The following is an 11,024-nucleotide window of genomic DNA, read 5'->3' as shown; positions in this document are numbered from 1 at the left end:
AATAATAATAATAATAATAATAATAATAATAATAATAATAATAATAATAATAATAATAATTAATAATAATAATAATTAATAATAATAATAATAATAATAATAATAATAATAATAAATAATGATAATAAATAACAGTAATGAAAATGATAAGACTTGAAAATGAAATCACAACATTTAGATTGATTAGAATGATAATTTGCAAAAATAATGACCAGCCAAAAAAACCTTCTCTCTTGAAGTGTCCATGCTTTGGCCTGAATTTTTCCAATTCAAATTTAGTCCATCTTGACATTTGGACAATGTGGATGTTTCAGCTATGTTGTCGCAGGGAAATTGCTGATCGTTTGATAACCATTTTTCTTCAATACTAAATTTATTTTACAATTAGATTTTAATGATTTCAATAGTTATTTACTAAACCTTTTCTATTTCTAGCGCTTTGTCTTCTGGCACAGTATAAAATGTTTGAAAGTGCAATGGTTATTATGCCGCCAATAATTGCTGTAACTGCCACGAATCCATTTTTAGTAATATCCATTCGATCTACAATTTATTTCTTTGTATAGTTTTAGGAGAAAATTTCCAAAAATAAGCCAAGAAAATCAGATTAGTGAAAAAAAACTGAAGAAAATAGATCATCGGCCGATGGAAATCTTACATCTTTCCTTATCTGTCCTTATTTTATATCAATAAGAGATCGATGAAAAGATTTAAATCACAGAGGTTAATAAATAACCTTAACGAAAGTGCGACCGTAAAATACAAAGTAAATAAGCTAAAATGAATTGTTGTTATGAAAGAGTTTCCTTAAGTAGTGAATCAAATTTTCCCTTAAAAATTGCATGACACTTTTCGTGTTTCTTCCATTTTTCCGAAAGAATCGATTATAAAAGAAATGTCGCAGAACATACTGAATCATTTTAATTTAATACAATCGGTATATAAAGTGGCAGTGTCTTATTAAATTTTAGGCAATGCACGCAAGTTCAATCAACTTACACCAATAGTAAGTTATTCATGAACAGTTGCTGGCATGAAATGCCTTCAGAATTGTACTAGGTCAAGATGTTCACTGTGAACTGTTTTGAGATGTCCATGGAGATCATTCCAACAGACATTTTCAAATTTCCAAAATCAACTTGAACTTATGTGTAAAGGAAGTTGATAACAATATTTGTATTACTCTAAAAGCAGTATCATCTGTCTGTTTGACACAGATGGATGAATTCATCAATTCCAGCAGATAAATTTAAATCTCACACCGTAAACTGTATTGGATAAGCTATTAATCTTTAGAGCAAGGAATCAAGTTAGCTTTCGAATCTGAACGAAATGATTGACTCGGCACTGGGGAACAATGGTCATAATTCTGTCAACAATGATATGGCTAGAAAAAACGAAAATAAGCAAAATAATGGGACTATCCGTTGTACAGCACGAAAAATTTTCCCATTAGCGGATGAGAGAATCGAGAATTTAATTTATCCAAGCATAACTTATCATTACTCGGTGAGCACAGACGCACGATATGTATATGTCATCGGTGAGGATCCCACGGAATTGCGGTCTCAACTCTATGTATGGGATTTACATCGAGGAGTAGCACGACGCTACTCAGTCATCAACTTTCCACCTTCTTTACAGATGAAACATCTATATGAGATCGACTATTTGGAAGGAATACTGGTATGTTGCAGTTCCGGATGCTTCCACGTCTATGCAGTTCGATTTGATCATTCTCAGGAACTAATCCGAATTCGAAAAACCCTCTTTTATCAACTGAACAACAACTCACACTTCTGGAGTTCCGCAAGAGCCTCTTCTGAACGAGGCATCATTTTCATGTCCCAGCATGATCAAGTCCGAAATTTTTACGTGGCTCAGATTGGTTTGGATACACCAATGCGGTCTGTCATCCTCACTGCACGCATGTCTGGCTTGCGTTTTTGCGGTCAACCCTGGGTTGACGGTAACTATATGTATTTATTTGAAAGTGCCTCAATAACAACCTATGCAGAAATGAAGTATTTAACAGGCCGTTTAGTTCGGGCCAATTTGCATACTGGTGAACTGGAGATTGTACGAACAAAAGCAACAGGCATTATTGAGAGCAGTTTACCAGCTGTTCAGCAACAATTAGAACAAGGACTACCACAGGATGCAACACCACCGCAAGTGACAGGTCTCACTACGCTTATCAGACGCGTGAAACACGTGGGACGAGATGGATGGCTATGGATAATAGCGGAGTTTGTAGAACCCTACGATACCCTTAATCAGGATACTGCTCGTTGTGAGGTGCTTACATGTTTACCATTTATTTCCATCCTTAACGTTCATACGAGCGTCAGTTTTTGTCATTGCTTTCATGGGATGTTCGTTTTGGTTCTGAAATATTTGAAAGAAAAGTAACTAAGAAATTTTAATGGTATATGCAGCGAGAAAGGGTGCAAGAAGAAAGTTATGATCCCATCGGTAATGTCATTCAGTTCTTAGGAAGAAGACTCTAACTATCTGAAATCTTGCTTGCTAATATCCTGACCTTAAAGGATCTAAAAACAATTATTAATTTCTTCTCGTCTTTTTCAAGATGTTATATTCATTTTTGATCTCATTTTGAATATTTTAAGATCTCTTTTTCCATTCGTATCTAACATCTAATTCTGGTTGCAACTTTATCAGTGGAAATTTAAAACTTCGTTGTTGATGGATTAGCATCTTAACTTCAAGAAATCGAAAACTGATAAAAGCTCCTATAACTTCTTGGAAGCACTATTCCCATCTTTGTTTCCTACATCACTTTCATTACTGCCAGAAAAATAGTTCTGTGATTTACCAAAAAATATTTATAAAATTGCTAGTAGTAGTGGCATCTGTAATTTCCACGTTACGAAAATCATCGCTGAAAATTTTGGCATTCCAATTCAACTTTTTTTTGCTAATCTACAAGCTTACCGAAGTAAACTGGACTAAAATCTCAATCCAGACTTGCTAAAATCGGTAGATGGAATTTGTCGACCGTTTTAAAAGCAAGTATCAAATTCCTCAGAAAAAATGGAGTTGTACTGATCTCGGGGAAGTCTTGCTTTTCAACAATCGATTGATATCATCCGTTTAAGTCTAACTTTTCCCGGTTTAATATTACAAAGAATAAATGATAATGATGAATTCAGAAATTTCGTTGCAGATTTGTGTTGTGGAGATGCAAACATTAACGTGGTATCGTTTGAATTGGCTTCCTAGATGTAAATTTGATGAACTAACACTGGATGTCACTTGCAACGGTACTGTGGTTATGCTTCGGAAAAAAATGTTGCAAATGGCTAATCAAGCACAAGTCGATTCGTTCCTACTGCTTTCCAGAAATCCAGAAACGTTGCTTATGCAAAGCTTTCGTGCATTGATTACTTATTTTCCGTCTTGGAGAAATCTGAATTGGGAACAGATGCATTCCTTTGGCATACCAACCTACCTACTCGTTCCTTGATGATAAATCTCACATTATATAAATGTGATAACAATAGGGATATTTCTTACACTTGGCTAGATGTCTAACTTCTAATTTCATATGTAAACTTGACCTACGTGCCGGTCATCTAAGTCATCAGATTGACAAACATGTCAAGACGGCAATCCTGGAGAAATCACAACCGAAAAAAAAATGCTCTAATATCCATTTTAATTGCAACCTATTAATTTTGATACAAATATTTTGCCCCGACAATAAAATGGAATGTTCAGTAGTTCTTCAAAAAGTAAAATTTCTAGAACATTCGAGATTTCAGATTGAAATTATTGATTTTATCAATTAATTGAAGCCCGCAAATTCAAAGTGCATGAAATAGGAATAGAATTCAGATTTAGAAATCAAATCTGGGACTAATTTTAAGACAAAAAGCACTGATTTCTGCAAAACAAGGTGCAAATCCTTCAGCTAATTCCAAAAAGGATGACAGACTGATACCCTGATAACAGTGATAGTTCAGAATTTACCTATCAATATTTTTTGAGACAACATGGCAACAAATTTACATAAAACAAATGCAGCAGTAGGGAGCGCGAAATGAAGGAATTTTTTCTCAAATGCACCATTGAAAAAAATAGACATAGACAGTTCTCGAAAAAAAAAACACTCAATTATGATAAGCGAGAAAGCTTATGAAAGTGAAAATTCTGAACGGGAGTGAATGAAGGATGTAGGAATTTCAGTGGAAGTCTTGTAAGCTTGTTAGAAAGGATCTAATATCCAAATTTTAAAAGAGTGTGAAAATCATCATCTTGTAAATCGCATAGCATGGCTTTTGAGGGAAGATCCTCAACCAAATGAGCGCGCATTTGTTGTTTCGAGAGAGGAATAAGTTATAATCGTATAAAACAGAATTACAAACAGAATCTCTTAGCAGTATAAACAACTGGCAGCACTGATTAACTTGACATTGGACGTCGAAACGATCGTTAGCAGTTGTAATAGAATAAATTTCATATGACAGTGTAAGAGAAATGAAACATTTATAAGTGAACTAAGTAACAAATACCATGAATTGGAGTGCATTTAGTAATGAAATGAAAACACTGAACATTATAATAACAACAATTTACCAAACAAGAAGTGTAGTCAGATGACTGAATCTGTGTATTGGAAAAGTGTCGAAATTAATTTCTACCTACTAGTACAGATCCATATAATAAGACGACGTTAACAGAAATAAATCAGTGGAGGGATTTACTAAAGTGTGTACAAATAGCACCTAAGGATAAAATTCTGGATCAAACTTTCGTTTCAGGGCCATCATCGACACGTATGAACTGTTTGAATGAATCACGCAGTCGTGAAAGTTGTCGAGCAATAAGCTGTCCATATACTTTACTGTACCAAACATTACTTCGTCCTCTGAAGTTAAATCATAAAAGATAAAATTTTGCAACTGAAATAGAAAAGAATTAACTTGACGAAAAGAGTACGAAAAACACAGAAATATGCAATAAAACAAACAATCAAATAGAATAAGCATTTCGCTATACCTTAAATCAGTCCTCGTGATATAGGTAACACGGGAACGACCAGCTATCGGTTCAACGAGGAATTCTGATGAGAGTACAGCAACAGAAAGACCACCCAACATTTGTGTTTCACTGGAATGTACTGAACGTTCTATCAGAAAACAACCGCCACGCAATTCTTTTATATCCGTACGCCACAACCTGAAACACTTGGAAATTAAATTAAATTCCCACCACGAAAAAGATTGTATACGTATTTATGTCCTGCAATCAATTGCAATTTTTTTCGTTTACAGTCACGCATCAACAAAAAGCAGAATCTTTTTTGTACATTATAGTTGGACGTACCTGACCACTGTAGCGTCACGAGTAGGATGTGATGGTGTATCATTAATAACATACTGGAAAACGTCACAATTTTCGGCGTTCAGTATTGCCACTGTTCTCCAGTTGATTGTTTGAGGATCCCAAACATTCCTAAATTTAAAGACAATTACCGTAATATACAACAGATTATTATATATTAAACTAACCCGTCAGTAATATTATTCCTTTCTTCAATCAGCCCTATTAGTACTTTCTTCGTACTAGCCAAAAATTCTTTATTAATTGTCAAAATTGACAAACTAAAAGTGAAAACTACCTTTCTCGAACAATCCTAGTGAGGATTTCTTTGGGCGGTGCTTCGATATCAACCCAAATGCGGAAGAACCGCAATGGATGACCATCGGTTGATTTTTTAGTCGAAATTTCAACACCATTCACTGCACCCTCAACAATCCAACCTTTCCATCGATCCCGATGTTCCTGAAGAATACATAAGACGTTAAAATTTCGACGGTTGATTTTATATGGTATTTTGAAAGGAATTTAGATATTTGAAATTTAAATAAACTGAAGATCAAAATGTCAACTGCTTACCTTTAACAGCTCTCTCGCTTTTTGCAACAGGTATGTCTTGTAATTTCCATCTTGGGATAAACCCAATTCGGTGAGAAATGGTGCATCCGGTTCAATGCCTTTGCAATTTTCGTTACCTCTGTTACGCTCAAATCCGGGGCTAGCTGGGACAATGAAGACTTTGGTACAGTGTTCGATCATTTGCACCAGACATTCTTGTGCAGCCCGTGATTCCTTAATTTCACGCTCTGTTGGTAATCCTGCCGCTCCAATTGTTTTGTGACGTCTAAACAGAAGATTTTTTGTAAAAATTAACATTCAAGAATGAATTCCTGCTATCTGCTAGCCATTACCTAAGGATATCAAGGAAGGTGGGGCATAAAGGAAACGATACGATTACGTGGCACGTGATTATACCATTTTCCTTATGTTTCATCTTTCTGTCAAAAAGGTTGCATAAAGATGCTAACCTTGTCGGACTGATATTATTCAAGCGTGAGCCACATAATTGAAATAATGATGGTGTAAAACATACAGCGAGATTTTGCGGCGTCATCTGAAAACAAAATGTTGCATAAATTGAGCAAAATGACTTGGAAAATTTAACATAAAATTTGAATAATGTTCAGATTTTTTATCACTTCGATCAAAACTTTTGAAAAAAGAGAATATGAAAGACTAAATGGTGGAAAAGGAAGCAATTCTGCGACGAAATAGAGTGACCATACGGAAATGGAAATCGACAGTTAACAAAAACCGTAGGAAGGGGAACTCACACTATTAGTTGCAGAATGTTTAGCTATATCATGAAGAAAATAAAGCACAGTTTGTAACGCTTCCCGATGCTCATCGGGCAACAACAAAACAGCGTGTTGAAGAGCTTCCATACGCATTTCCACCGGAATATCTATAAAGGAGCATTAGGTGGGTGGATAATAATCATGAATTTTGTACAAAGGAAGCAAATGAATAATAAAATTTACAAATCGAAATGTGGGAATATTTAACAAATGCTACAACGTACGTATGAAAATCTTAGCGAATGTTTCCGAATATTTGGCGGTCATCAAAGGTTCTGGCAATTCACGGAAGTACTGTTTTAAAAGATCAGCTATATCGTGAACCTCAAATGATGCCAAAGCGGATATACACGAAATAAAATGATATCGAAAGAAATAATAAAATCCAAATACGATAAATTATGAAATTTCTTTGAGTTTATTCCACAAAGGAAATAAAATCGAAGTTTTTTTAGGCACGAGAGATTGATCGATCCAAAAAAGATTAATAGATGAATTGCTATGAACTTAGTCAATTGTCGCTTGCTTAATTCTTTCGAAATAACTTTAAGCCATGTGAGAGGAGTGTTAAAGTACCTGGGATGGGTCAAGTTTCCCATCTGTAAAAACCTCCGCTTCTGGAGCCACATCACAGAGCATTCGCAATTCGGTAATTCGTGAACGAACACCACTTTTTCGGAATATCCCAACGGTATCTGGAGCTGCGATACGCAAAAAGTGCATCATTTCCAAGATAAATCGAGGCAGTGCGAAACCAGAACGACTTTGGATGATTGCCAACGGTAAACCGAAGGTTGAAAGTTCTGCTGAAAATAGAAAGTCCCTCGAAGTCATTCAACCAATGGCAATAGAGAAACAAAGAAACAGTCAACACAGGAACCTTCATTAGAAATTGTACTTCGAATTTCTTTTATTAGCAAATACCTCAAACCTCAGACATTTACATTCCGGATCCATTATTTCATAACTGTCTGACCATTTCAAAGTTCTCTACAAGTCATTAAAAGTTCGCTTGCTGCAAACTTATCGCCCAACAAATGGTGTTGCAAATGGTGTCTTTGGCCATACAGAAGTTTCAAGACGCATGTCACCATGTTTTGGAACTATTTACACATACCAATCCATAGGTTGTTCATTAAACAAAAACACCGAACTTACTTCCATGTTTACTGTTGCTATTAATGATGTCATTGTTGCGCATTCGTCTAATAAATTTATGTACCGCCCAACTTTTGCTTACTCTCCCACTACCATTACTATCGGCAGCAACACCAATCCTAATACCGCTTCCAGCATATGTTTCGATCATCACTGATAGTTTAAGAAACGCCAACTTTCGTATTTGTTGCTGAGGAAAAAAAAGTCCGATTAATTAAAAAGACAAAAAAATTGACAAAAAAATCACTTTTATCAGTTTCCTTCCTGAGCTCTGAATTGACAAAAAAATTGATGTGACAAATAAAATAAAAGCAAACATTAGGTACAGTAAGTAAAGCAGATGAGAATAAAATCAACAAAAGAGTTGAGAAAAAGAGTTCAGGAATGAAATTAATAAAAGTGAAATGAGGAAGAGGATGAATGAGTAAAAAAAATATGAAATTATTAAGATGTAATAGTCAAACAGGTATAAAAATTAAAAAATGAGAAAGTATACAAGCAAATAAATATTAAATGAAAGATGATAAGACTTTAAGACAAATCAACGTTTAACTAACCATTTCACTTACGCTCAGGGCATCCATACAGTGCGCCAAATTAACGTCACTAATGAATGTTTCATTGTAATCAGTATGAAAAACATTCAACGGACTGGATGACAAGTGCTTCGATTTCACTTCTCGATTATGTAATGCCGTGAACAGCAATGAGTTACGCTGTCGTTGTGTTGTTGGTCCACTAAATGGAGAAATTTCATTGCAGAAAGTTTGATACATTCTATCATCCCGAAACTGCTCAATTCAAATATTTAAACTATATATTCCATTTTCGCGTTTACAATTTAGTCTGTTATGAATGCAATTTAAAATTTCAGAATTCAAATGCAAGATCCAAGCTTAATTTTATTGCTACTGTGGCACTCTTCATGGCGAAACAAAATAAGAGAAAGATAAGGTGAAATCATTAGCCAACCTGGGTGATCTCGAAAGACTTGAGCCAACACCAGAATCACGTCGTTCACCAGCACCTGACCTATGTTGCCGCGTTATTAGTTCGTCGTCATTCCCACTACTCTCCAAACTGGAATGTGATCTTTGCGCTGACATACTCCTGACGGCGCTAAATGATGAAGAACCGCTACCGCATCCAAGCCTTTTCCCACCTGGGCCATCAATTTCTGCCTGAAATATTGTCAAAACATAAATAATTATTTGCGGTTATAAATTTGGTGAAAATATTATTTTTCCACCAAAAATCAAAGCAAAGAGATGATGTAATGAGAATGAAGAAATTTTAAGAGTTGCCATAGAGAAAAGTTCCGTTGTTTGTTCCTTTTAAAAACTTTCCTCAAAATATATACTGAAGAAATTGCAGCCTCAAAATAAGGTCGAAACATTAAATCCTATAAAAATCTCTCGAAATTCATCTGTTTGGAAAAACCAACACAAAATGAAAAAAGCAATCGCCAAAATCCACCAATCTTTATCAAAAAATCGTAATCTCTATCCCTCCATTTCCTTCTCCATGATACAATAAAGATTAACCTTTAAACGATTAGGATGATTAGAGATACTTGTATTCGAGGAGGATGATTCTGGTGATACAGTACGATGACATGTAGCAACAGGTACTGACAATCCCGAAATACTGGAACCAGCAACACCACCAGTAATTGAATCATCAAGATTCGACGAGAACGTCGTTAGTTCAAGCGAGGTATTGTGAATATCTATGATATTATCTTTATTATTTTTCTGAATGACTGAAGTTATCGATGGCTTTTTTTGCAATTTAAAATCGGTAACTATTGCATAAGTTCGGCTTTCCAGCTACATTTAGTTTCTATCTCACACATTTGATTTAAAAATTTGACTAATATTTTATGAATAAGACCTGTCATGTAATGTGTTGCACATCAATACGGACAAATTATTAAAATGAATTAGTGACGAATGACGAATAATAAGAGAAGGCAGAACATTAAGAATTTTAACTCATCAAAATTTTCAGGATTTGAAAATAAGGATGAAGGAAATGGGGAGAAATGATGTGAAATGAATTAACATTTGAATGATATAAGGTAAACAAGTAAACAAATAGTGAAATAGTGAAGGAAAGAACCAACCATCTGATGGAATATGTTCATAATAACCATCGGCATTGACGACTAGTCTGGAACGCGATTGTTCCGGTGCTACACCTCGACCGTGATCACACTCAATATTGTGTCCAGGAAGAACCCTTAGTTCATCATAGTCCAATGAACTATCAGAAAGAACATCACCCGAAAACTGCATACCGCTTCTAAAATTTGTACACTTTTCAAAGTATGCGCATAAGGAAGACATCTTGCATTGCCTACAAAAGATAACTTCAAGAAATTTCCACAATTTTCAAAAGATGACCTAAAAATAATAAATATTTGCTGAATTCTATAATTCGCAATCACTGCAGGAGTCCTTAAAACCTCCCATAGTATCCGGAATAGTTTATTTACTGCATAGTATCAATTGGCAGAAGGAAATAAACATTTAAAGACTAACATTTGGGATTTAAACAAAATCAGAATAAAAACCTTATTAATGAAGAGAAGCTTGTGTTGTTGACATAACAGCGCTGTGATGAGGATGGTCTTTCATTACGCACCATTCCAGAACGTCTGTCATAATATGTCGTTGCTACCAAATCAACGGATCCATGCTTTGGACTAACATATTCAATGTTATCAGAGCACAAATCCTGGGCTACTCGATCGTAAATTCGTGTTTTGGAATCGTGATGTGATAATCCACGTATAAATGCCGGATCGCAGGACATGTTGCGTGCTTTGTTACGACATGACGTTTCTTGACGTTGATGACTGGTGACAACAGCAGATGATCCGGAAGAATCAAGTACCATACCCATACGTCGATTACTAGCACCCAAAAAACGTGTTCGGATTTGGGAGGATGGTGAGGACAAGTTGTTGTACTGTGGAGATCCCGTCTCAGAGTCAGACATCATTTGCTGCTGTTGTTGTTGTTGTTGTTGCCGTTGCCGTTGTCGTTGTTGTTGTTGTTGTTGTTGTTGTTGTTGTTGTTGTCGTTGTTGTTGTTGTCGTTGTTGTTGTTGTTGTTGTTGTTGTTGTTGTTGCCGCGTGGTTGGTTGCAACACGGCAAACGT

At 35.3% G+C, this 11,024-nt stretch overlaps 2 protein-coding genes across 2 annotated transcripts; one reads left to right on the top strand and one right to left on the bottom strand.

The window, feature by feature from the left end:
* Positions 1-1,332: 1,332 nt before the first annotated feature.
* Positions 1,333-3,487, top strand: LOAG_09142 (hypothetical protein; the record flags this gene model as incomplete). The annotated part of the gene is made up of 2 exons (XM_003144670.1): positions 1,333-2,298; positions 3,188-3,487. 2 exons carry the CDS (start codon positions 1,333-1,335, stop codon positions 3,485-3,487), a joined length of 1,266 nt encoding a protein of 421 aa, XP_003144718.1.
* A 1,184-nt stretch (positions 3,488-4,671) lies between these two features.
* Positions 4,672-10,933, bottom strand: LOAG_09141 (RhoGAP domain-containing protein). The gene is made up of 15 exons (XM_003144669.2): positions 10,435-10,933; positions 9,985-10,163; positions 9,404-9,588; positions 8,832-9,040; positions 8,417-8,597; positions 7,860-8,049; positions 7,278-7,507; positions 6,926-7,025; positions 6,678-6,808; positions 6,372-6,457; positions 5,923-6,187; positions 5,645-5,808; positions 5,350-5,478; positions 5,023-5,202; positions 4,672-4,891 (listed from the first exon to the last, which is right to left on the bottom strand). Exons 1-15 carry the CDS (start codon positions 10,863-10,865, stop codon positions 4,768-4,770), a joined length of 2,784 nt encoding a protein of 927 aa, XP_003144717.2. The 5' UTR covers positions 10,866-10,933; the 3' UTR covers positions 4,672-4,767.
* Positions 10,934-11,024: the final 91 nt, after the last annotated feature.

This window comes from Loa loa (assembly GCF_000183805.2).
Source record: "Loa loa unplaced genomic scaffold supercont3.34, whole genome shotgun sequence".
Lineage (NCBI taxonomy): Eukaryota > Metazoa > Nematoda > Chromadorea > Rhabditida > Onchocercidae > Loa > Loa loa.
Note: the sequence above shows the minus strand (reverse complement) of the source record. Positions and strands in the feature narration are given on the sequence as shown.

What these genes read in the sequence shown, in the direction of transcription:
- LOAG_09141 (XM_003144669.2), bottom strand. Translation starts at nt 10,865, where the DNA reads ATGATGTCTGACTCTGAGACGGGATCTCCACAGTACAACAACTTGTCC. An exon ending in ATCATCCTAATCGTTTAAAG is followed by an intron (nt 9,041 to 9,403) that starts GTTAATCTTTAT and finishes ACAATATTTCAG; the next exon opens with GCAGAAATTGATGGCCCAGG. An exon ending in ATTCGCTAAGATTTTCATAC is followed by an intron (nt 6,809 to 6,925) that starts GTACGTTGTAGC and finishes GCTCCTTTATAG; the next exon opens with ATATTCCGGTGGAAATGCGT.